This window comes from Schistocerca piceifrons, chromosome 1 (assembly GCF_021461385.2).
Source record: "Schistocerca piceifrons isolate TAMUIC-IGC-003096 chromosome 1, iqSchPice1.1, whole genome shotgun sequence".
Classification (NCBI taxonomy): Eukaryota; Metazoa; Arthropoda; class Insecta; order Orthoptera; family Acrididae; genus Schistocerca; species Schistocerca piceifrons.
In genome coordinates, this window is record NC_060138.1 from 1,006,695,651 (window position 1) to 1,006,719,810 (window position 24,160).

Consider the following 24,160-nt stretch of genomic DNA (forward strand, 5'->3'; position numbering starts at 1 on the left):
TGGTGGTACATCATCGTGCTGTCAGTTCCAGCAAGACTCTGCATTTCAACAGCAAGACTTTAACATGTAGGGTGACAGCACACCAATCTAACTTAGGGTCGCAATATGCCTCCTTGGCTGATACATCCACCCTTTCATTCCCTGCGAAGCCCATGTGCCCTGGCAACCAGTTGAAAGACACCTCCTTCTGCAGCCTTGTAGTTGGAGGAGGGCAACCCGGATATTTTGGACAACTGATGGGTACAAGAGCTGCAAAGAATGAACGGCACTCAGAAAATCAAAACAGACAAGGGAATTAGTACTCAAATCCTGTCTCATCTGCTCCAGTGCCCGCACTGAAGACAGTAAAGTCTTGAGGTAGACAGACCTAGAGGAAATGATCAGGGAAAACAACAGAGTAACCAATGGAGTCCCCCTGTTTTGTTCCATCTGTAAAGACAGCTGCAAAGGTATGGTGCACAGTTAAAATGTCCTTAAATAATGTACCAAAATCATATGCAGGAGTGCAACATATCCTGTACTGCACTAAATCTAAAATAACTTTGGCCCTCTACAGTAATAAGAATGCAGGCGGTTTAAACCCTGGATTTGGGGTTGTACGTTCTCCACACCAATGACTTCAGCACACGCTGCACTTAGATACAAAATGGCCTTGTTGCCCATGGACAATTGAAGAAAAGATGTTCCAGAGGCAGATGAGCAACAGTGTGGTATGCAGGTGAATTTGGAGATGTGAGGAACTTAAAAGCGTAATGCATCATGAGGAGTTGGCTTCGGAGTAAGTTGTGCTTCACCAGCTTCAGCACAGAGACTGGGTATGGGGCTGGTCCTATAAGCACCTGTGGCCAGCCTAATTCCCTCATGATGGAGAGTGTCAATGATCTTCAGATAAGGCGGCCTCACCAATCTGTACATTGTGCCCCATAGATCAGTCCAAACACACCAAAGCCCTACAAAACTGGAGCAGATGTGCCCTGACCCCTCCTCAAGACCTGTAGCTAAAGGCCGTTTATGATATTCAGTGCCTGCAGGGTTCTGGCTTTCATGTCTCTCAGGTGTGGCAACCATGACTACTTGCAGAAAAAATGAGGACTAGAAATCTGACTGAGTCTTTAAAAAGGAGAGTGGTGTCCTTCATATGCAAGGCAGTAAGTTAAAAATATGGTGATAACAGTTAAAATGAATGCGCATGCCCACACACCCACAACCCCCCCCCCCCCCCTCTCTCTCTCTCCCTCCCCCTCTCTCCCCCCCCCCCCCCTCTCTTTTGCAAAAAACCGGAAACCTGTCTTTTCAGCCCACTCTTCTAATCTCTGCATTGTAAGTCGCAACTGGCCAGTTGCTATTGCAACACTGGAGAAGGAACAGAAAACATCAAAATTGTCTACAAATAAGGAGCTTTGTACAGGAATCTTTACTGTAGACGTGACACTGTTTACAGCTTTGACAAAGAGAGTAACACTTAAAAGCCTGCCCTGAGGGAAACCATTTTCCTGCTCAAAACAGTCTGACAGAGTGTCACTTGACTCTGGTTGTGGCAATATTCCCCATGGAACTACTTACAGTAGACCATGCCACAGTGGTGTTTGAAACACTTAGAGACCTTGGTAATAGAACTTCGTGCAGTGAGTGCCCATGATCTGAGCTATGTACTGATATAACACATCTTGTCCATCTTGCACCCCACTTTCACAGTAAAGGCCTGCACACTGGCTAACAACTTCACATCATATCACATCACACCACATACTGAGTTATCCCATTCACTGCTGCAATAGCAGTATTCTACATCAAATATTGTAGCTACCTCTAATTCCATTTCTCATTAGCATGTATAGCACACACTGAGAATTATTGAAAAATAACCTCAATATTCAGTTTCTAAACTAATAGAATGTCAACTGTAAATTCTACGGGAGTGCAACAAAAGTTTAACTGAGAGGGTGACTATAAATTACGTGGCTGGATTCTATGTGGTTATCTTTGTGTCAGGCTGTCTGAATAGGCATGCTACTATGGAAGTCAATAGTATTAACATGCTGATACGTTCGACATTAGATACATGTACACATAACTCTTTCGCTGCTTGTCAACATTTGTTTGTTAAAGGTATATGACAGAGTGACTACAGAAAAAACATTGGCAGTCATCCGACGGATACGTTTATTTGACTGGACTGTTAAAGGGTGGAAACGCAAAAATTATTAAGAGCAATCACCAAAAACTCTACTTTGAAATGGAATGTAACATTGACGTCACGTATCACAATTAAGATTATATTCAACAGTTAATGGATACGCAGGTCTTCACCGATTAGTATATTTTCTATCACATAGCCAAATGATAAAACGACATAGCAATGACATTCCGATTCTAAACAACCGCTACGTCGTACGTAGGTTTAACATTAACCGATAGATGTCAGCAGCGAAGACGCATTGTGCTCTCTTTCGGCAATTTTGAATACTACGCCCATACGGAGCCATTTTATAAGAAATAACTAATTACGCAGTATGTTAATTGTCAACTAAGAAATTGTAAAGGCCCCATATGCGATCTTGATAATCCGACGACTTTTTCCAACATATGGAAGCTAAACGTGCAAATTCGAGTACTTGGTTGCATTCGCGCCATTGAGCCGAAATGGAGGAGGATCGAACATCGGAAACTGTCGTGCTCCCGGACATGTCCGAACCTCTTACGAATGAATCCGAGGAACATGGTGTTCTAACTTCGGATGCTCATCAGGCAGTGGCTCCAGTATCAGTTCCAGTTGCCTCGGTACCTGTTTCATTGCCTGTTGGCTCTTTAATTGGTGTCGCAAGTTCGGGGACGTTCAATGTTATCACTCCTGACCAGCTGGTATGTACATCTTATTCTGCAGTTCACTCTATATTGCACACTCAGGTGCGTCCGAATTTGTCGTCTGCTGTGACTTTAATTAGTCAGTATTGTACTTGTTGACAAAATATTTGCAATATACGATGCGTCTCTAACAACCGCGTCGGCTTCGTAATATTTACTGTGCAAGGAGAAAATATTTGCTTTAGACTAGTTTGTGGATGGTCATAGCAGTTCGAGAATTTCGGGAGGCAGCGTATGACTTACACGATGAAGAAATATATGCAAGGACAAATGCGAAATATATGCTGTTAATCCGCAAAACAAATACTTGACGTAGAAGTAATGGTTCATGTTTGACGCGTCTAGCCGTGTTGCTGCGGCGTCATAAGTTAAAAAATCTTACTTGTAATTTAAGACTGTGCTAATATTTTACGTGCCTGTTGTATGTAACCTGCACACTGTGCAACGAAAACGCAGTTTGCAACATTGTTATTGCTGATTAGAGACTTCCGTTATTTCAGCTGGCCGGTTCAACACAGTTCAAACCTCATGTGCTGTGTGTGGATAACAGTTTCATATGTGATACGCGACAAGAAAAGGATGCCGACTCCATTAGAACCTGGGTAAGATCACAGGTATGTGCATGAAACTTGGTGGCGAAGGTTCACTCCTTGGTTAGTTTGCTATCTTTCCTGGTATTTGAAACAGTTTTGCATGAAATTGGTTCAGTGGAAGTTGGCCTTTAATTTACCCTATCTATGTACTCTTATATGCTCATATTTGCTGGAAACTGTGTTAAGCCCAGTTGGCCTAAGTTGCATTTCTTATTTTCTTTTGTAAAGAACTGTCTGACATTAAGTTTAGGGAGCTGGCATAGCCACCAGAGTCTTCCCCATACATCCCTTCTAGTGATGGGAGAGAAATGGAGAAGGGCAGTCAAGTGTCTCTGGATCCTTGTTCTGAATACTTTTTTTACTGTTATTGTTCATTGAGGCTGTTGAATTTAGTTTGTTCCTGTCATTAATGTTTGATTCTCCATAAATTTTCTAACAAATATTTAATACATTGTAAACTATATTGTTGCTGCAGATTTTATCACACACTTCAGAATTAACGGTATTGCAAGTTTAATCAGTGGTAACAGCACACAATATATAATTATGTGAGCTCTTAAACTTCTCTACTACTCAGGTTCCTCTTTAGTGTAGTGAACAGAGCAGAGAATGGTGAGAGGACTAGCTAGAGTCTATTGCATCACAGGGACAGCCACATACAAAGTGGAAGGTTGTTATCCATCAATGGAGTGAGCGTAATTGACTAACAGCTATAGAGGTGAATAAGATCCAGCACAAATAAAATAACATTTCATAGTTAGCTTTACAGTTATCCATTCATTATGTATGAAGTATAACTTGTTCAAACGAAGGCCAACAGAAGACCAGAGTTACTGCACCTACATCTTCCTCTATTCTCTGCAAACTATATGAAGAGCATGGCATAGGGTGGATCCCATTGTACTACTTAGTAGTCACTACTATTGAACATTGAGGAGACTAATTGTAATCACATGAAATCAGCAGAAAGAATAACTTGTGAGTTCCAGAGTGCTACCAGTATTCCATTTGGCACAGTGACTGTGCCTCAAAATAGGGCATAGTGATAAAGCAGCTCCTCATATGCCACACATTTCTCTAGTCAGTGCTAAGCAACACTTGTGATGGTATTAGTGACCCCACTGGACAGTGGATGCCTGGAAAAAGTGATTTTGGTGATGAGTCAGGCTATACTCTTGCCAATCCCATTGAATGGTTTGGCTTTGGTGAGTACCTGGAGAACGTTATGTGCCATCTTATGTAGTGTCAATGGAGAAGGGGGTGTCTTAATATGGGATGTTTTTCATGGCTACTGCACTTATGAAAACGCTAAATCCAGACGGATGTGAATGTAGAGGATCAGTTCAGAGATAGTGTATCAGAGTGACAATGCATTGTCATAAAGTAGCACCTGTGAGACTATGATTCGTGGACAATAACATCTTTGAAATGGATTGAATGACCAGAGTCCTGATCTGGACCTGATGGAACACCTTTAGGATGAGTTAGAACACAGACTTCACTCCAGAAACCAGTGTCTAAAATCACTACCTTTTCTGGTTATGGTTCTTGATGAAGAATGGATTGCTATTCCTGCTAGGTAACATCCTGACAACCAGTGATACATTTTGACATGTTGCCTCATTATTTTCAAGGCATGAAGGAAATGTATTGCTGTGCATGGCAAATTTAATCCTTACTTAGTGGGTTTAAGTTGTGCGTAGCCCAGGATACCATTATTGAAGCATACGACAGAGCCATGTGTCCATGGGAAATTGAAAGACCTGTAGTTTCCCCTCCTGTTAGACATGCCACAATATTAACATAATTGGCCCTTGTTAAGACCAGACCAGATAAATAGTTTGTCAATACTGTTGTCCCTGCAAATACTGAAAAGGCTGCTGTCCCTCTTTCAGTACAATATGTTAGACTTCCGTACTGGAACCCACTTGATTTGGTTGCACACATGGCATGATTATCTGTAGTATTGAGGCACTTAAGCGATCCCACTGCAGCAATGGCAGTAAAAATGTTCCGTATAACATGCCAAAGACCCACTTTGCCTTGTGTACAAATCATTGTGGAAGACTGGGAAAAATGCTCGAAAAAACTTAACTGACATTTGTGCATCCATAAGAAGGCATGTGTGTGAAACCTACAATAATTGCCACAGTCAGGTTCTGGTGAGAAAGCTATAAAAAAATCATATGAAGTTCTGTCCTTATGTGAGAGGAATTAATGGATCAAAATCTCCTTCAATTTCTCGTTAATAGAAAGTAAAAATACTGAAGTCTATATTTAACACTTTGAGACGAAGCATAGCTCGGCCTCCAACTTTGTTTTAATAAGACTGCCCAAATGGGACTCATTTTGTATGAGAAGAATGTACGGACCTCTTGTGACATGCCCCTTCACTGGTGCTGCCTCCTCTTCTCAATTTATAAAATTATTTCGAAAGACACATTAATGAAAGTAAGGTGCTGTCGTGAATGGTTGAGCAAATAGGATTGCTTTGGTGTAATTTTGGCATGTACTTATTAGGTTTCACAGTTCGCTATAATCTTGCTGCATTTTGGAAGCTCAAGAGGAACACATTGCTCAATAAGTGAGGCCTGGCATGAAGTTGGCGTTCCAAAACATCCCAAAGGTGTTCTATAGGATTCAGGTCAAGACTCTGTACAGGCCAGTACATTACAGGGATGTTATTGTAGTGTAACCATTCTGCCACAGGCTGTGCATAATGAACAGGTGCTCAGTCGTGGTAAAAGATGCAGTCTGCATCCCCGAACTGCTCTTCAGCAGTGGGAAGCAAGAAGGTGATTAAAACACCAATTTAGGCCTGTGCTGGGATAGTGCCACACAAAACAAGGGGTGCAAGCCCCCTCCATGAAAAACACGACCCTACCATAATGCCAGCACCTCCGGATTTTAGTGTTGACACTAAACACACTGGCAGATGATGTTCACCGGCCAGCACTCCACCCGACATTTTTCTACTATTCAATCATCCAATTTTCGCGCTCCTTACACCAAGCGAGGCATTGTTTGGCATTTACCAGCATGGTGCGTGGCTTATGAGCGGCTACTGGACCATGAAATCAGTTTTCTCACCTCCTGCCTAACTGTCATAGTACTTGCAGTGGATCCTGATGCAATTTGGAATTCCTGTCTGATGATCTAGATAGAGGTCTGCTTATTACACATTATGACCCCCTTCAACTATTAGTGGTCTGTCCGTCGACAGACAAGGTTGGCTTGTATGCTTTTGTGCTGTACGTCTCTCTTAAAGTTTCCACTTCACTATAACATTGGAAACAGTGGGCCTGGGGGTATTTAAGAGTGTGGAAATCTCGCATACAGATGTGTGACAAAAGTGACATCCAATCACCTAACCCCGTTCGAAGTCCACGAGTCGCAGAGAGCCTACAACTCTACCTTGGGGAACATCAGAAATCACTTCTGGTTTACTCAGTGTCTTTGTCAGTTGCTACAAACTGTGACCTCTGACAGGAAATCGCAAATCCAGTCACATAACTGAGATGATATTCCATAAACGTGCAATTTCAGTACAAACTGCTTGTGTGGTACATCAGTTAACAGCTAGTTGTAATAGTAATAAGTAACATGAAATAGGAAGAAAATTTAAAAGTCAGTGTTAGGAAAGGTGAACAGGTTTGTTTGAAAGTGTTTTGGGAAAAGGCAGTGCATCTGTAATGCAAATGGATACCAGATGATAGTGCAACCAGTTGTAGAGTATTGCTCCAGCATTGGAGTCAGTATCAAATAGGCATGTCTGGCATTTATACAGTTAATTCATAAGAGTGTTGGTAGGATTGAGAGGGAAGTACGGCCCAAATAATGTTTGGGAATTTAAATGAATCTTTAGGAAAAAAGCAATGTTTTTTTTTGTAAAACCATATATGGTCAATTTAGAGAGCCAGAAATCTAATAAGAGGAGGCAGAGTAGGCATGTACAGAGTCCTATAGATAGCTGTTTCTTCCCATTGCTCAGTATGTGAAAGCAGAACAGAAAATCACTAATATTTGCACGAAGTACATTCTGCCAAGGACTGCCGCTTGCAGAGTATATGCTGTATATAGATTTCTGTAAATTTTAATCAAACTGGGAAGCTGCATTGCTAATCTATAAAAGCCAATTTTGCTGCTTTATTTATTTTCTCTATAGAAAGGTTGATTTAATCCTTGTCTAAAACTGGGGAGGGGGGGTTGAGAGAGAGAGAGAGAGAGAGAGAGAGAGAGAGAGAGAGAGAGAGAGAGAGAGAGAGAGAGATGTGATCCAAACACAAGTTTTTATTCTGAATGTTAAAAAAATTCTCATAAATATTGACATTACATTTTTAATAAGCTGTTAAGTAACTGATTATTTCGAATTAAATTATCTCATGGTTATGCGAGTTGTTTTTTCAACAATTCCTTGAAATTCTTGAATATGTAATTTTGGTGTTTTATATTCTGTGACAAATTATCTAAGGTGTTCTGTTTTAGGAATCAATCTGTATACAATGTTTCTCCTTCACCGTTCATAAGGATTTAGTATAACAATCTTGTTCCCTGCTAACAGAAATTCAATTTCTTAAAAATAATCTTGGGGCATTAATAAATCACTTGAGTTGTATTTAGTCCTTTATGTTTAGATCACTATTGGTTTCATGGCCCCAAGAACTGCCAAGGGAGAGGGTGACCATGAGAAAAAGATTGAATAATCAACAAAAGGAAAACGTTCTAAGAGTCGGGGCTTGGAATGTCAGAAGATAGAAATTCTGAAAAGGGAAATGCTAATGCTTGGTCTAGATGTGATGGGGGGTCAGGGGAGGATTTCTGGTCAGATGAGTCTAGGGTAATAGCAGCAGCAGCAGCAGAATATGATATAAAGGGAGTAGGATTCGCTATGAATAGGAAGGTAGGGCAGAGAGTGTGTTACTATGAGCAATTCAGTAATCAGGTTTTTCTCGGCGGAATAGACAGCAAACGCGCACTGACAACAATAGTTTAGGTATACATGCCCAACATTGCAAGCTGAAGATGATGAGATAAAGTATATGAGGAAATTGAATGGGTAATTCAGTACATAAAGGGAGATGAAAATCTAATACTCATTGGGGGATGGGAACGCAGTTATAGGGAAAGTAGTAGAAAAAGGCATTAAAGCAGAATATGGGCTTGGCGGGAGGAATGAGAGAAGAGAGGCTAATGGAATTCTGGAATAAATTTCGGCTAGTAATTGTGAATACTCTACTCAACTATCACAAAGAAGTGGTGGTATACTTTGAAATGATGGAGACATACAGGGATATTTCAGTCGGATTACATCGTGGTCAGGCAGAGATTCTGAAATCTGATATTGGTATTAGACTTGAATCACAATTAGTAATGATGAAGAATAGCCTGATATTTAAGAGACTAGTGAAGAAGAATCAGTGGCAAAGGAGTGGGATACAGAAGTACTAAGGAATGAGGAGATAGGTTTGAAGTTCCCTGAGGCTTTGGATATTGCAATAAGGAAAAGCTCAATGGGCAGTTCAGTTTAAGTGGAATGGGCATCTCCAAAAAGAGCAGTCGCAGAAGTTGGAAAAAAAATGTACAAAAAAGATAACTGCGAAGAAACCATGGGTAACAGAAGAAATACTTCAGTTGATCGATGAAAAAAGAAAATACAAAAATGTCACTGAAAAAACTTCAGGGAAGCTAAGGTGAAATGACTACATGAAAAATGTGAAGAAATGGAAAAAAAGATTGTCAGAAGGACTGACTCAGCATACAGGAAGGTTGAAATGTCCTTTTTTGACACTAAAAACAAGGGCAGCAACATTAAGAATGTGATGGGAGTACCACTGTTAAACTTGGAGGAGAGAGCGGGAAAGTGGAAAGAATATGTTTAAGTGCTTGTCTGATGAGATAATAGCAGAAGGAACAAGAGTCAATATAGAAGAGGTAGGGGATCCAGTATTACAACAAGAGTTTAAGAGCTTTGGGAGATTTAAGATCAAACAAGGCATAAGGATTTAGAACATTCCATCATAATTTCTAAAATTGTTGGGGAAGTAGCAACAAAATGACTGTTCATGCTGGTATGTTGACTGTAAGAGTCTGATGATACATTATCTGACTTTCGGAAAAATATCTACACAATTCCAAAGATCACAAGAGCCAACAAGAGCGAGAATTATCGCACAATCAGCTTAACAGCTCTTGCATCCATGTTGCTGGCAGGAATAATACACAGAAGAATGGAAAAGCGAATTGAGGATGTGTTAAATGACAATCAGTTCACCTTTAGGAAAGGTAAAGGCACCAGAGAGGCAATTCTGGCATTACACTTGATAATGAAATTGAGACTGAAGGAAAAATCAAGAAACGACCATAGGATTTTTCGGCCTGGATAGTGTTAGACAGTAGAAAATGGTGCAAGATGTAAGAAATTCTGCGAAAATTAGTGATTAGCTATGGGGAAAGACAGGTAACAAACAATATATACAAGAACCAAGAGGTAATAAGAGTGAAGAGTATAAAGTGCTTGGGTTACAAAGGGTGTAAGACGGGGATGTAGTCTTTTGCCTCTACTATTCAAACTGTACATCGAAGAAGCAATGAAGGAAATAAAAGAAATGTTCAGGAGTGGAATTAAAATTAAGGGGAGATTCACTGATGACATTGCTGTCCTCAGTGAAAGTGAAGAACAATTAAAAGGCTGCTGCATGGAATGGTCTACTGAGTACAGAACATTGATTGAGAATAATCCCCCTGCGGGTCCGGGGTAAGAATAGGCCCGAGGTATTCCTGCCTGTCGTACGAGGCGACTAAAAGGAGTTTCAACCATTTCGGCCTTCCATGTGATGGTCCCCCTTGGGGTTTGACCTCCATTTTTCAAAATTCTACAGAAGTACGAGCCTTTTGGGGAAGGACACCTTACGTGGTGTACCACTGGTCCTAAGTGCACTAAGACCTTGGCACTCAGCATTGCACCGGCGTTGTAACCATATCCACTATTCCTCAAATTGGGCCTAAACGCCTGATGGGTTGTCCAAGTTACGCCCATAGTGCATCTCCATCTGCACCAGCGATCATGATGGACTTTCCATGGCACCAGAAATCCAGCAGGGTAGCCAGCCCGTTGTGGTGGGGTCATCATGTACCCTCTAGGTTGTAGCCCCCTGACAACACAGGGATCGTACTGCCGATACCTGAGCTGCACCCTCCCCACGTCGTCCAAGGAGTAGATGCCCGTCTCCTTGGGGCATCAGGACTCCCGGCAATGGTCATCCTGCCAGGTGGCCCTTGCTGCGGCTGGGTGGCGCCCGTGGGGAGAGCCCCTGGTCGGAGTGGGTGGTATCGGGGCGGACGTTTCGCAGATGAAACGTCAACACGTATCAGGTCGCTCTGCGGCCGAGTCTTTCATAAGAAAAGGTACCGTTTCTAGTTCTGGTTCTCCTGCCCTTTCCCCCTTGGCCACTCCATGGGAGGAGGGACAGGCCCGCCGTCTTGGGGCGAAGTACTTCCCCCGCTATTTGGTCTGTTCTCGAACCGATGGGGGGACATTCGCCACCTCCAAGCCCATGTTCTTTGTTCAGCACATTGAGGACATCTTCGGGGAAATTGAGGCTCTCAGCAAGATGCGTTCAGGGTCCGTTCTTATCAAGACCACCTCCGCCACACAGTCGGCGGCGCTCCAGGCGTGCGACCGCCTAGGGGACATCCCAGTATCCATTGTCCCACATCTGGCACTAAATAGGATGCAGGGGGTTATTTTTCATCGTGACCTCCTGCTCCAATCTGATGAGGAGCTCAGGGCCAACCTGGAGCGCCGAGGCGTGCATTTCGTCCGGCGAGTCCAGCGCGGCCCCAAAGACCTTCGCATCGACACCGGGGCCTTTATCCTCGCCTTCGAGGGGGACGTTCTCCCAGAGAAGGTAAAGGTGATGTGCTACCGGTGTGACGTGCGACCTTACGTCCCGCCTCCTATGCGCTGTTTTAGGTGTTTGCGCTTTGGGCACATGTCGTCACGGTGTGAGGCTGAGCCCCTTTGTGGCGATTGTGGACGTCCTCTTCGTGAGGAACATACATGCACCCCACCACCTTGGTGCATAAATTGTCCTGGCGTCCACTCGCCTAGATCCTCAGACTGCCCCGCATATCAGAAGGAGAAGAAGATACAAGAACTCAAAACTTTGGATCGGCTCTCTTATTCTGAGGCCAGGAAGAAGTATGACCGCCTCCATCCCGTGCCATTGACCACTTCGTTTGCCTCAGTTGTGTCCACTCCTTCCGCGGTACCCTCACCCCTATCCTGTCCCCCCTCCGCCTCCTCCGCCCATCGGGGGGCTCTGCCTCCGCCTCCCAAATCCCTCCCTTCCAAATCCTCCTCCCCTGTGGCCCCCACCCCCTCTGCCCCAGGGGCCACCCTTCCTCCTCCTCCTCCTCCTCCTCCTCCTCCTCCTCCTCCCCCGCCCCCCCCCCCCCACGCCACCTGAGAAGCGATCCTCTTCTCAGGCGTCCATCGGGGAAACATTCCGGACCCCAGCTTCCGAGGTCCGGCGTTCCAAAACGGACCCCACGCGTGAGGACCTTCTTCGGGTCCAGCCCACCATCCCTGTGCCTCCTCGGCCTTCCAAGAAGGCCTCCAAGAAGAAGTCTCTATCCCACTCTCCACCCCGGCGCGTTTCGTCTGATGCTCCATCCGTGAGTCGCTGCTCCCGGCCGTCCTCAGTTTCGCCTGGACGCTCTGCTGCCAGGCGCTCAGCTGGCCTTTCGTCGGCCAATGATGCTGCCCCTCCTACACAACTAGGGACAGCGGCCGCAGCTGGCGACGAGTCGATGCAACCGGATCCGCCTCCCGTCGGTTGTAGCGTTGTTCCCTCGCAACCTGGCCCTCCGCGGCCGTCGAGGTGACCAGCCCTTCCCCCGTCTCGTTCCACCAACTTTTTGACTAGCGATGGCGTTGTTTCATTGGAACATAAGAGGTATTCGATCTAATCGGGAGGAATTACAACTGCTCCTCCGCCTGCACTGTCCACTCGTCCTTGGTCTCCAGGAAACCAAGTTGCGCCCGACTGACCGTATTGCCTTTACCCACTATACCTCGGAGCGGTATGACCTCACCCCTGTGGACGGTATCCCAGCTCATGGTGGGGTCATGTTGCTCGTTCGGGACGATGTCTATTACCATCCCATACCATTGACCACCCCACTCCAAGCAATAGCTGTCCGCATTACTCTTTCTGCTTTTACTTTTTCAGTTTGTACCATCTACACTCCACCGTCATCTGCTGTTAGTTGGGCTGACATGATGCACCTGATCGTTCAGCTTCCCCCGCCGTTTTTATTGTTTGGCGACTTCAATGCCCATCATCCCCTTTGTGGCTCTCCTGCATCCTGTCAAAGAGGCTCACTCTTGGCGGATGTCTTCAACCATCTCAATCTTGTCTGCCTCAATACCGGCGCCCCGACTTTCCTCTCGGACTCTACTCATACCTACTCCCACTTGGACCTCTCGATCTGTTCTACCACTCTTTCCCGTCGGTTCGAGTGGTATGTCCTTTCTGACACCTATTCGAGCGACCACTTCCCCTGTGTCGTTCGTCTCCTGCACCACACCCCATCCCCACGTCCTTCGAGCTGGAACATACTGAAAGCTGACTGGGGACTTTACTCCTCCCTGGCGACCTTTCCGGACCACGATTTTCCCAGTTGTGACAGTCAGGTCGAATACCTCACGGCGGTTATCATCAATGCTGCCGAACGTTCCATTCCTCGTACTACTTCTTCTTCACGTCGCGTTTCCGTCCCCTGGTGGAACGAGGCTTGTCGGGACGCTATCCGTGCTCGACGATGTGCTTTACGCACCTTTCGCTGCCATCCTACGTTGGCGAATTGTATTGAATACAAACGACTCCGAGCACAATGCCGTAGAGTCATCAAAGACAGCAAAAAAGCTTGTTGGGCCTCCTTCACCAGCTCCTTTAACAGTATTACTCCCTCTTCCGTCGTTTGGGGTAGCCTGCGCCGGCTGTCGGGCATTAAGGCCCACTCCTCGGTACCTGGCCTGACCTCAGGTAATGAGGTCCTTGTTGATCCTGTGGCTGTCTCAAACGCCTTTGGCCGCATTTTCGCGGAGGTTTCAAGCTCCACCCATTACCATCCTGCCTTCCTTCCCAGGAAAGAGGCAGAAGAGGCTCGGTGACCTTCCTTCCACTCGCTGAATCTGGAAACTTACAATGCCCCCTTTACTATGCGGGAACTCGAACGTGCGCTTGCACTGTCCCGGTCCTCTGCTCCGGGGCCAGATGCCATTCACGTTCAGATGCTGGCACACCTTTCTCCGGCGGGCAAAAGCTTCCTTCTTCGTACCTACAATCGCGTCTGGACCGAAGGTCAAGTCCCCATGCGTTGGCGTGACGCCGTTGTTGTTCCTATACCCAAACCCGGGAAGGATAGACACCTTCCTTCTAGTTACCGCCCCATTTCTCTTACAAGCTGTGTCTGTAAGGTGATGGAGCGCATGGTTAATGCTCGGTTAGTCTGGATTCTTGAATCTCGACGGCTACTTACTAATGTCCAATGCGGCTTTCGTCGCCGCCGCTCCGCTGTTGACCACCTTGTGACCTTGTCGACATTCATCATGAACAACTTTTTGCGAAGGCGCCAAACGGTAGCTGTGTTTTCGACTTGGAGAAGGCTCATGATACCTGTTGGAGAGGAGGTATCCTCCGCACTATGCACAGGTGGGGCCTACGCGGTCGCCTGCCCCTTTTTATTGATTCCTTTTTAACGGATCGAAAGTTTAGGGTATGTGTGGGTTCCGTATTGTCCGACGTCTTCCTTCAGGAGAACGGAGTGCCTCAGGGCTCCGTCTTGAGCGTAGCCCTTTTTGCTGTCGCAATCAATCCAATTATGGATTGCATTCCACCTCATGTCTCCGGCTCTCTCTTTGTCGATGACTTCGCGATCTACTGCAGTGCCCAGAGAACATGCCTCCTGGAGCGCTGCCTTCAGCGTTGTCTAGACAGCCTCTACTCATGGAGCGTGGCAAATGGCTTCCGGTTCTCTGAAGAGCAGACGGTTTGTATCAACTTTTGGCGATATAAAGCATTCCTTCCGCCATCCTTACATTTCGGTCCTGTTGTTCTCCCATTCGTGGACACAACTAAGTTTCTAGGGCTCACATTGGACAGGAAACTGTGTTGGTCTCCACATGTCTCTTATTTGGCGGCCCGTTGTACACGTTCCCTTAATGTCCTCAGAGTTCTTAGTGGTTCATCTTGGGGAGCGGATCGCACTGTCCTGCTTCGCTTGTATCGGTCCATAGTCCGATCGAAGCTGGATTATGGGAGCTTCGTCTACTCGTCCGCTCGGCCATCCCTCTTACGCCGGCTCAACTCCATCCACCATCGGGGGATACGTCTTGCGACCGGAGCCTTCTACACTAGTCCTGTCGAGAGTCTTTATGCTGAAGCTGCCGAGTTACCATTGACCTACCGGCGCGACGTACTGCTGTGTCGGTATGCCTGCCGGCTATTGTCTATGCCCGACCACCCCTCTTACAAGTCCTTCTTCGCCGATTCTCTCGACCGTCAGTACGGGTTGTATGTGTCTGCCCTGCTGCCCCCCCCGGAGTCCGCTTCCGTCGCCTGCTTCGACAATTGGATTTTGCCCTCCCTACCACCTTCAGAGAGGGTGAGAGCCCGACACCACCTTGGCTCCAGGCTCCGGTTCATATTTATCTCGACCTCGGCTCACTCCCGAAGGTGGGTACTCCAGCTGCAGTGTATTGCTCACGGTTTGTCGAACTTCGTGCTCGACTTGCCGGTCACACCTTTATTTACACCGTTGGCTCCAAAACTGACGATGGTGTCGGCTGTGCCTTTGTTGTCGGGGCCGCCACCTTTAAATACCGGCTCCTCGACCAATGTTCCAGCTTTACGGCCGAGCTTTTTGCTCTCCATCAGGCTGTTCAGTATGCCCGCCGCCACCGCCATTCATCGTATGTACTCTGCTCTGACTCGCTCAGTGCTCTTCAGAGCCTTGGAGCTCCCTATCCGGTCCATCCCTTGATTAAACGGATACAGCAGTCCCTCCATTCTTTCGCTGATAATGGTGGTTCTGTCCACTTTCTGTGGGTTCCCGGACATGTAGGAGTGTCTGGGAATGAGGCTGCGGATGCTGCAGCCAAGGCTGCAGTCCTCCTGCCTCAGCCAGCCTCCCATTGTGTCCCGTCATCTGACGTTCGTGGGGATGTATGTAAGAGGCTTGTCATTGTGGTGGGATGCTTGGTCATCCCTCCAAGGAAACAAGCTTCGGGCAGTAAAATCGCTCCCAACTGCTTGGACAACATCCTCCCGACCATCTCGGCGCGAGGAGGTCCTTCTGACCAGGTTGCGGATTGGGCATTGCCGGTTTAGCCACCGCTACCTGCTCTCCGGTGACCCAGCCCCACAGTGCCCTTGTGGTCAGGCATTAACAGTGCGCCATGTTTTATTGTCGTGTCCCCGTTTTAGTCAATTTCATGTTGTCCTGTCCCTGCCATCTACTTTACCGGATGTTTTAGCTGATGACGCTCGAGCAGCTGCTCGTATTCTGCATTTTATAACTTTAACTGGCTTGTCCAAAGACATTTAACCTTTTTACTTATTTTATCTGCATCTTTGTCAGGTCCTTCTGGTGTCCCCCCCATCCCCTTGAGTTTTACCGGATTCCATGTGCTCTAACAACAGTGACTGGGCGCTAATGACCTCAGCAGTTGAGCGCCCTTAAACCCAACCAAAAAAAAAAAAATTGAGAATAATAGAAGAAAGACAAAACTAATGAAAAGTAGAAAAATTGAGAAACCAAACATCAGGATTGGTGATCACAAAGTAGATAAAATTAAGGAAGCAATAAAATAACAGATGACAGATGGAGCAAGGACATACATAGCCGAATTGGCACTGGCAAAAAGGGCATTCCTGACCAAGAGAACTCTACTAGTATCAAACATAGGCCTTAATTTGAGGAAGAAATTTGAGAATGTAGGTTTGGAGCACAGCATTGTATGGCAGTGAAAGAGGGATTGTAGGAAAAGGAATGTGTGGGAACACTGCAAGACGAAGGGACAGGATGTAGGACATCAGAGAATAACTTTCGTGGTACTAGAGGAAGCTTTAGAGGTTAAAATTTGTAGAGGAAGGCAGAGATTGGAATACATTCAGTAAGTAATGGAGGATGTAGATTGCAAGTGCTGCTCGGAGATGAAGAGGTTGGCACAAGAGAGGAATTTCCTGCTTGGCTACCACGTGGCCCCAGCCTTGGCAGCATTTTTTCCCTTCCGTGCTGCATGTCTATCCTCTTGCTGTTCTTTTTCCCCTCCCTCGGGGAACATGTCTGGGACATTATTGGGAATGTTCTGCATTGTGTCACTGACCTACGGAACAGTCTCACCTTTGTTTTTTCCCTCCCTTTTCCTTTCTTTGTTTCCCTTCTCCACTTGTTCTTCCGCTTCAGCATTTGAGGTTCCCCTTTTTCGTCTTCCTCTCTTTGCACTCCTGAAGGCCGGCCCACACGTCTGACATGTAACACATGACTGGGTAACGTGTAATTCCCAGCCCTGGGTCAACAGGTAGGGTTCGCATGTACCCCCTGGTACAGGCAAAGCCCAGGGAGGGGTGATTGCCTGAGCTGCAACCTTCCCAAATTGCCAATTGGTCCCTCTGTCAAGTGTTCGGGAGGTGTGACCTGAAGTATGAACAATCATCTAACGCGGGTGTGCCCCCTTGTGAAGGGAGCCCCCAGTTGGAAGTAGCGCGCCATTGGAGATGCTGGCAATCGTGGGGATTTTCTTGCAATGAGTCGATCATCTTTCCAGTCAATGTCTACTAAACAGGAACATAATGTGGTTAATGATTCAAAAGCCCTTTGCACTGCACCATGGTTCCTTGTGGTCTCACATACTGAAGACGGTCAGTCCTTTGCCACTGTAAATCCACTTATTATTTAGAAAGGTGTTCCTGCAATTGTCAGCCCTGCAAAATCCTGCTCTTGTTTACAGAGTGGCACTTTGCTTTTGGAGACTATTTCTGATTCTCGAGCATAACAACTGCTTGCTGCCTCACTTCTACATGGCTACCCTCTTTGTGTCGAGGCCTGTAGAACTTTTGAGTTCTTCCCATGGTGTAACTTACACAAAGCTGCTCAACTGTCTGAGTCCGAAATCCAATCTTACCTCTCTGATCAGGGTGTCATTGCTGTCCATTGTGTAATGAAAGAGAGATTCCTCCTTAGTGTCCACTCGCACTCTTTTTTCCTCACCTTTGATAGAGTGGTGCTGCCATCAGATTAAAGCAGGCCATGAAATTATCAGTCCAGCTGTACATTCCGAACCCAATGCGCTGCTACCAGTGTCCTTGTTTCAACCACACTAGAACATCTTGTCGACACCCAGCCAAATGTGTAATCTCTGGTAGGGATGCACATAAAGGAGATTGTCCGCCTCCTCCTCCTCCCCGCTGTACCAACTGCAATGGTGGCTGTGCTGCCTCCTCTCTGGAGTGTCCTGTGTATCTTGATGAGCAGGCTGTCCAAGATATTTGGGTAAAGGAAAAAGTACCTTACCCAGTTGCTAGCAAATTAGTGGCTAATCACAAACCCTGTGTTCTCCTGTCTGACACCTGTAGTTCTGTTCTTGTTACCCCCTAGCTTCATGAAGGACATGGCCACACAGACATGCGACCTCAAGTTTGGCTCTGAGGTTGTGAAATCGTCTAGTGTCAAGGTATCATCGCCACCATTCCCCCTCCCCCCTCCGTCCAGCTGTGCAACAAACCATCACACTCTCGCCTCAAGGGGTAAAGCCACCAGCTACATAACTGGTAGGCTGGAAAGAACAGTAGTAGTACTCCTGTGTAGACTTCATCCCTCCCTCCAGCCAAACACCACCCGAGTCTTCCCCTAACCAGAAAGACTCATACAAGTCCACTAAAGGCAAACAGTCTTCTCCTTCGCCAACTCTAACATCCTCTTCAATGGTGCCGCCACGTGGTACATTAGCTTGGCCAGCCTCCATATCGCCGGTGCACACCATGAACTGTTTTCATTGTTGGACTCCAGACTGACCGCACAAGCAAGCCGATGCTTCTGTGGACCTCATGGAGCAGGATCCTCCTGCTTCTGTGCCCTGTAGTGGCAACTCCACACTGGCTGTCACTCAGCAGCCTCAGTTGACACCCCTACATTTCTTCCTCCTCATGACTATCCACCAATGGAAAGTTCACAGCCTTCAGTCCCACAAAGAGGATTTATGACTGCTTTTAGCATCCCCTTGTACTCTGCCTCAGGAAACGAAATTGTGCCATCATGACTGCTTTGAGCTTTCACATTACTTACCATTTCATTTTGACCTTCCCCCTGAGGTTGGCATTCCATCTCATGGGGCCGTCGTGGTTCTCATACTGGATGACATTCATTGTCAACCCCTTCTTCCTGACTACCCATCTGAAAGCTGCTGCAGTTCGCCTTTTCCGTCCCCACCTGACTCCCTCTGTACCATTTATGTCCCTCCATCATTCGATGTCACCAGGGCAGACTTCCTTCAGCTTATTGGGCAGCTACCTCCCCCACTTTTGCTACTCGGTAACTTTAATGCGCGTCATCTCCTTTGGGGTTCTCCCAAGATCTGTCAGAGGTGCAGATCTTCTTAACCTCGTCTGCCTTAACACCGGAGCACCCACTTTCCTTTCCGACTCTTCACACACCTATTCCCATTTGGACCCATCCTTTTGCACTGCCCAGCTTGCCCATTGTCTTGAGTGGTCTGTTCTGACACCTACACGAGCGACCATTTCCCGTGTCCTATCCATTTTCTGACTCCTACCCAATCCATGTGCATGCCCAAATGGCAGCTTATCAAGGCTGACTGGTGGCTTTAGTCCGCCCTGGTGACCTTTGAACAAGATTTTCCCAGTTGTGGTGACCAGATGGAATATCTCGCAAACATTATCCTTACTGTTGCAGAATGTTCCATTCCTAGCTCTTCCTCTTTACCACGTCATGTCCCAAGCCCTTGGTGGACTGAGGCATGCTGCAATGCAATTAGAGCACGGAAACTTGCTCTCCGCAGTTTTAACTGTCACCTTATAATGGAAGACTGCATTCATTATAAACAGATATGGGCAAAGTGTTGTTGCATTCTTCAGGATAGCAAAAGAGCTAGCTGGATTTCATTCATTAGTTCTTTTAACAGCTCCAGCCCTTCCTATACCGTGTGGGCCAAACTCAGACAGCTCTCTGGGAGCAAGATCCATTCCCCATTTTCCGGCCTGACAGCAGACGATGTTATTGTGGACCCTACTCTGATCTCCAACACCTTGTGCCACCATTTTGCTGAAGTTCCGAGCTCTTCCCACTATAACCCTGCCTTCCTTCATTGGAAACTAGCGGAGGCGGCTCAGGCGATACCCTTCTCTTCTCCAAATCGTGAGTTCTACAATGCCACCTATACTATGAGGGAGCTGGATCGTGTTCTCAGTTCATCTCAATCCTCTGCCCCACAGCCAGACACCGTTCGCATTCAGATGTTGCACCACCTTTCTCTTGTGGGCAAGCAATTTCTGCTTAACACGAACAACCACATCTGGGCAGAGGGCACATTTTGCGTGATGCCACTGTCATACTCGTACCTAAGCCCGTTAAGGACAGAAACCTTCCTTCTAGGTACTGCTCCATCCCTCTTACCAGCTACTAGTCTCGCAATTTACTGACAAATGCACAGTGTGGATTTAGTGTGTGGTGTCCTGCAGTTGACCATCTTGTTATTTTGTCCACCCATGTCATAAATGAGTTTTTGTGGCAATCCCAGACACTGGCAGTGTTTTTGATTTGGAGAAGGCCTACAGCAGCTGCTGGAGAACTGGTATCCTCCATACTTTTTACATGTGGGGATTCTGTGGCTGCCTGCCAGTTTCCTTCAGGCATTAAGATATTTTTCAAGGTGCGTGTGGGTTCTGCCTTGTCGGACACCTTTATCCAGGAAAATGGTGTGCCTAAAGGTTCCGTCCTGAGTGTCTTCCTCTTTGATATCACCATTAACCCTGTAATGGCCTGTCTCCCGCTGGGCATCTCCCGCTCTCTTTTTGTTGACGATTTTGCTATCTATTGCAGTTTTCCATGGAACTGTCTCACTGAGCGGTGTCTTTAGCGATGTCTTGATCATCTTTACTCCTGGAGCATCGACAATGGCTTCAGATTTTCCACCGACAAAACTGTCTGTATGAATTTCTGGTGATGCAAGTGGTTTCTCCCACTATCTTTACATCTTGAGCCTGTTGCTCTTCCGTTTGTTGAAACTACGATATTTCTTGGGCTCATGCTCGATAGGAAACACTCTTGATCCTCCCATGTGTCTTACCAGGCAGCCCACTGTATGAGGTTCCTCAGTGTCCTATATGTCCTCAATGGTACTTCCTTGGGTGCCGATTGAACCACCCTCCTCTGTATGTATCGGTTCCTTGTCCATTCGAAACTAGACTATGGGTGCTTTGTTTATGCGTCTGCATACCCTTCCCTCTTATGCTGTCTCAACACTATCCATCATCGTGGCATCCATTTGGCTATGGGCGCCTTTTTACACTAGCCTGATTGAGTCTGTATGCTGAAGCTGCTGAACTACCCCTGTACTACTGCTGTCACTTTCTCCTCTGCATATATGCATGATGAAACTTCCTGGCAGATTAAAACTGTGCGCCAGACTGAGACTCAAACTTGGGACCTGAACTGAGTTCAAGTCTTGGTCCAGCACACAGTTTTAATCTGCCAGGAAGTTTCAGATCAGCGCACACTCCGCTGCACAGTGAAAATCTCATTATATATGCATGCTGTTTGTCTGCCATGTGTGGCCACCCATCCTGTGCCTCCTCCTTTGATGACTCCTTCGATTATCAGTATGGGACGCGTCCCTCTTCTGTTACCTCCTGTAGTCTGCTTTCGGCACTTGCTACGACAACTTAACTTCACACTACCAGCAACTTTCCTGGTGGGTGTTAACCCTTCACCACCTTGGCTTTGTGAAGCAGCCCGTGTTAACATTGGCCCTCATTCGCTTCCTAAGGACACTAATCCAGCCTTGGTCTATCGCCTTCATTTTCACGACCTATGCATGGAAAGTCGTGATAGTACCTTCATATATACTGATGACTTTCTGACAGATTTTGGGTCAGGTGTGCTTTCATCATTGGCACCCGTGTCTTTCAATATCCGCCTCTGGCACACTGCTCAGTATTTATAGCTGAGCTCTTCGCCTTATATCAAACCAGTAAATCCAGCCCATCCCTTAGTGCAGCGGATCCAGGAAAACTGTCACTTGTCACTCTTGATGGAGCCAGTGTGATGTTTCTATGGGTTCCTGGTCATGTCGATCTGCCAGGAAACAAGGCTGCTGACACTGCCAAGGCTGTAGTCCTCTTACCTTGGCCTGGGTGTACCTATATTCCCTCTGATGATACCTGTGTTGCTGTCTATCAGGAGGTGGTGTCCCTTTGGCATCGCCAATCTTCCTCCCTTCATGGGAATAAGCTCCGGCTTATTAAGCCTCTCCCAGCGGCTTGGATGACCTCATTTCGGCCCTCCCGCTGGAGGTCATTTCAACTAGGCTGCGTATTGGGCACTGCCTTTTTACCCAGCGTCATTTGCCAAGTGGCGCTACCCCATCACTTTGTACACATTGTGCCAAAGTTTTAACTGTCAACCACTTCCTGATGGAATGCCTATTTTTTTAACTGTTTACATTCCCATTTGGGTTTGCAGTCTGATTTATTGGCTGTTTTAGCAAATGACTTGTGGGCTGTCGACCGCTTTTTACTTTATATCTGCCAAAGCAGTATGGCAAAGGCCATTTAATTTTTAATTTTGGACCTCTGTTTCTGTTTGGTGTCTTTTTAGCCCTTTTTCCACATGTCTGTTTTTAGTTGTCTTCTATTATTTCAATTGGGACTGACATATAGTCATTTTTAACTTATCTCTGTCTTCGTGTTCTATAGTTTTGACTCGGGTGCGTATGACACCAGTTGTTTTTTGTGCCTTAAAGTAAAACAAAACCAAACAGAAGTGGAACTCGTGGTGGGCCGCATCGAACCAGTCAGAAGACTGATGATACAAAAAAAAAATTCCACGAAGCATTCTGTTCCATCTTAAGTGATCGTTCTTGAAACCCTGGCAGGCACTACGTCACTACTACAGTTATTTATTCTCCAATTTTTTTTATTGCTTGCTAAGTAATGAAAGAGATGAGACACCAGTTCAAAAAGGAAAACAAGAAAATGTATTTCTAGGTATCTATAATTTAAAGAATTTCTTCATATTTTGTCTTCCACAGCAGTCTGCTATGCAGTGCTGACATGTAGTATAGAATTCTTTTTCTGTAGGTATATGTTTGTTGCTTGATTTTTACCTTTTTAAGTATAGCATTATAGTGTAGTAGTCCATTTCTGAAAAAATGGGTACTTATTATATTGATTTTGTTTTAAAATTAACAGAAATTTTATTCTAAGTATTAGTATTCTGTATTGCTTAAGTCTATTGAATATTTACTGAGAAAGGCACTCAATTTCAGAATGGCGAGCTTAAAGCAGCACACATTGTTATTCAGAGTGATCCTGTGGTTGATGAACAACAAACTCCTACAACACAGGCTAATGGATTGGCAATGCGAGATATGCCTCAAACATCCTGGACAGAATCTGCTAATATGCCTATTCTTCCTGTTAGGTGTAAGGTAAGTCTTTGTGATATGTAATGGTTGATAAACATAAAAATTTTCCTCCCTCTTATTTGAGTAGTCGCTAATTTCAACAAGATTGTCAGAGTTTCATTCCTTCCTTCTTGAAATGTACATCATGTTCTTTTATTGCTTTGAGGTGAAACTGTGTTAAATCTTCATACAACTAAAATTCGAAGGAATGCACAATTGTCAGAGGTAATGCTGACCATCGTGAACAAAAGTAAAAGTGATCATGTGCATGTAAAAGCTATGAAACAACTATTTTATTTATTTATCTTTTGCATCCTCATCAATATATGTTTAAACTTGTTAGAGATAATTGCATGTTATCAGCCAAAAATAATTTTTGTACTTGTGGAATTAGTTTTTATGAGAGATATGCAATCATCTCCATAAAGTTGAGTCACCTGTCTGAAAATGATATAAACCTTTGATGTCTGAAAACTTCAGTTACCATTGTCTGAAACCACCACTACCACAATTCAGTCCAGTGATTAGAAAATATGGGAATGATTATTCACTTGTGTCTAGTGATGAGAGTATGAGTAATAAAATTGACATCATAATGTTATCCTCATCTTCTATCAGCCAAATTTGCTAGATTTACATGCTTATTGCAATAAATCCTTCAAAAGGTGTATGCAGTTCGAATCAGAATGATGAAATATGTTCAGTAAAAATTATTTCCTTGGAATATCTCCAACTTGCAGGACATGCAAGTAACTTACAAATAAGTCCATGAAAAAGATTAGGAGTCAGTAAAGTTGTAAAATTTGTTTTAAATTGGTACCATCTGAACTCCTGATTTTTCTAGTGCTTCCCATTAGTGTTGCTACATGGGGGAAAAAATTATCTGGTTTGGCACATTTCCCGTAACATCTGTGTCCACCAGAATTTGCATTTGCAGCAGAAAGTGAGTTCATGAGTTCAAAGGATGAGAAAAATGTATCATAATTGTTGAGAG

General features: G+C 45.5%; 1 protein-coding gene across 2 annotated transcripts in view; it reads left to right on the plus strand.

The window, feature by feature from the left end:
• Positions 1–2,459: 2,459 nt before the first annotated feature.
• Positions 2,460–24,160, plus strand: part of LOC124795426 (deformed epidermal autoregulatory factor 1) — a 62,517-nt gene continuing 40,816 nt past the window's right edge. The window contains exons 1-3 of one of the 2 annotated variants that reach the window (XM_047259456.1): positions 2,460–2,862; positions 3,366–3,479; positions 23,029–23,190. In XM_047259456.1, the coding sequence (XP_047115412.1) occupies positions 2,644–2,862; positions 3,366–3,479; positions 23,029–23,190 (495 nt within the window). In that variant the 5' untranslated portion in view covers positions 2,460–2,643. The remainder of the gene's footprint in view (positions 2,863–3,365; positions 3,480–23,028; positions 23,191–24,160) is intronic. The other variant, XM_047259463.1, reaches the window with a different exon arrangement.